The 2,437-nt window shown below is 30.2% G+C and overlaps 1 protein-coding gene across 1 annotated transcript in view; it reads right to left on the bottom strand.

Annotated features, from left to right (window-relative positions):
• The window catches only part of LOC106474257 (protein fantom-like), a 29,542-nt gene extending 27,882 nt beyond the window's left edge, over positions 1 to 1,660 (bottom strand). Inside the window, exon 1 of the mRNA XM_013934947.2 lies at positions 767 to 1,660. Coding sequence (XP_013790401.2) covers positions 767 to 869 — 103 coding nt within the window. The 5' untranslated portion in view covers positions 870 to 1,660. The remainder of the gene's footprint in view (positions 1 to 766) is intronic.
• Positions 1,661 to 2,437: the final 777 nt, after the last annotated feature.

The following is a 2,437-nucleotide window of genomic DNA, read 5'->3' as shown; positions in this document are numbered from 1 at the left end:
ATTACCTTACTAAAGGTGATGTATGCTGCCTTCAGTTACCTTACTAAAGGTGATGTATGCTACCTTCAGTTACCTTATTAAAGGTGATGTATGCTGCCTTCAGTTACCTTACTAAAGGTGATGTATGCTACCTTCAGTTACCTTATTAAAGGTGATGTATGCTACCTTCAGTTACCTTATTAAAAGTGATGTATGCTGACTTCAGTTACCTTATTAAAAGTGATGTATGCTACCTTCAGTTACCTTATTAAAAGTGATGTATGCTACCTTCAGTTTCCTTATTAAAAGTGTTATATACTGTATTAATCCCTCTTGCTAAAAGTAACTACTTTTCAACAAATAGCACTGATCTATATTATTTAGATAAAACCTTCATTTCCATTTACTCTTTTACTTAGAATCAATCATTTTCAGTGAAACCAATATTCACAGTCATTTGAGAAATATCATGTGTAACTTAAAAAACATTACTTGCGTAGTTGTTAGCCTTAACTTGTGGAACTCCATTATTCATTTAAAAAATTGACAGTCATATTTGGGATAATCTCATGACTACTGTGTTACTACACAAAATTTTCAAAAATTCCAGGGTAAATCTCAAATTCTAAGAAATCCAGTAATTTTAGATACTTCAGCAATTCCAGGTCATAAGGGACAAAGAACATCATTAATTTAATAATGTACAATTCACTTTTTCTTTAAAAGTTAATCGAAAATAGAACTATTTTCTGTCATGCCACACAGTTCAATTTGTCTTTAGTCTTACCTTTTTCTTTAGTAAGTTGATCAAAAACAGAATTTTTTTCTGCCAAATCAGCCTTTATTGTAGCTTCTAAAAGAGTTATTTGGTGCCTGAGAGTTTTCTCCATGGAAGCTGCTTGTTCATTTCTATCTATTTTTGGTTCTAAAGCACTATAGAAAACATGAGAGTTAGAAATTCTCTGAATATATATTCAAGTATATATGAAGAGTTTCAACTGAACTAAAAAAATAGTGTTAAAGAACATCCGTGATATTGTTAGTGATTCTTTCATAACCAAAGATCTTATCTGAGTTATTGACAAGTCAACATTCAAAATATTTATTTACATACATAAATTCAACTTAGAAATCTCAAGAATCTTAGAAATACCTAAACTAGATCTGTAATCTGAATATCAAATAGTTAATCGTTTTAATTGTGTTTCAAGTTTCCTGACTAAAGTTAAACATAACCTGAGTAATTGTTTGTTTTTTACAGGTTATTAAGTAAAACCTTTCTTGAATTAAATTTTTCAAACATTAAATCATTTTCTAAATTTTAATTTAAAATACTAAAGTAAAAACGAAAGGCAGAGCTTGTCAGTCCAAGACAAAACAGTTCAAAACAAATTTATATCTACTGCTCCCCAGCTATTGAGAATCAAGTTGAACACTTTTTACATCATCAAAAACAGTGAAATTCATTTATACAATTAAAAAAGCCCAGTTAAACCATCACAAAAATAAGTCAACAGCTTAGTTAAACTATTTAAGGTTAACTGTTCAGCCGAACCCTTTACAAAACTAAGTTAACGACTCTGCCAAACAATTATAAAACTGAGTAAATGGTTTCATCAAACTATCACAAAACTAAGTTAACTTCTAAATCAAATCATCAAGTTAAACTCTTTATACAACTAAGATAAGTACTTATTAGTCAAACATCGTAAACAAATAATGTGGATTAAATTATGAAAATGAACCAAAATATTCATAAAACATTATATCCCTGAATTATAAAATGAATAATCTGAATTTGATACAATCATTATATCTCAGAATTACTAACTACATAGTCTGAATGTCATACAATTAATTATTGTAACTGCACTCCTAGTGCAGTCAAGAAAATTAACAATTCTTTCAAAATGATCTAAATTTCTGTTTTCAATCCATTGAAGCAAATCACTTAGAAAAAAATAATCTTATCAATACATTTCTAAAAATAATCTCAAAAAAGTTTAAACTGAAAATACAAACACTGTCTTTAATAAAGTTTTAAGATGGCCACATCAGTAGAAACACACCATCAGGTGACTTAAGGTGTTGTTAGACAATGTCAAAAGTACAGGCATTATCAAATTTGAAAAATCAGATGCTTCTGTCAAACAAAGGAATCATCCTGGTACAAGACTCCAACAGTCTATACTCACAAGGAATTGTCTTGGTACAAGACTCCAACAGTCTATACTCACAAGGAATCATCTTGTTACAAGACTCCGACAGTCTATACTCACAAGGAATCATCTTGGTACAAGACTCCAACAGTCTATACTCACAAGGAATCATCTTGTTACAAGACTCCAACAGTCTATACTCACAAGGAATCATCCTGGTACAAGACTCCAACAGTCTATACTCACAAGGAATCATCCTGGTACAAGACTCCAACAGTCTATACTCACAAGGAATCATC

The sequence above is a fragment of the Limulus polyphemus genome, unplaced genomic scaffold, assembly GCF_000517525.1.
Source record: "Limulus polyphemus unplaced genomic scaffold, Limulus_polyphemus-2.1.2 Scaffold6998, whole genome shotgun sequence".
NCBI lineage: Eukaryota > Metazoa > Arthropoda > Merostomata > Xiphosura > Limulidae > Limulus > Limulus polyphemus.
The sequence above is the reverse complement of the archived record's forward strand: the minus strand, read 5'-3'. Positions and strand labels throughout refer to the sequence as shown.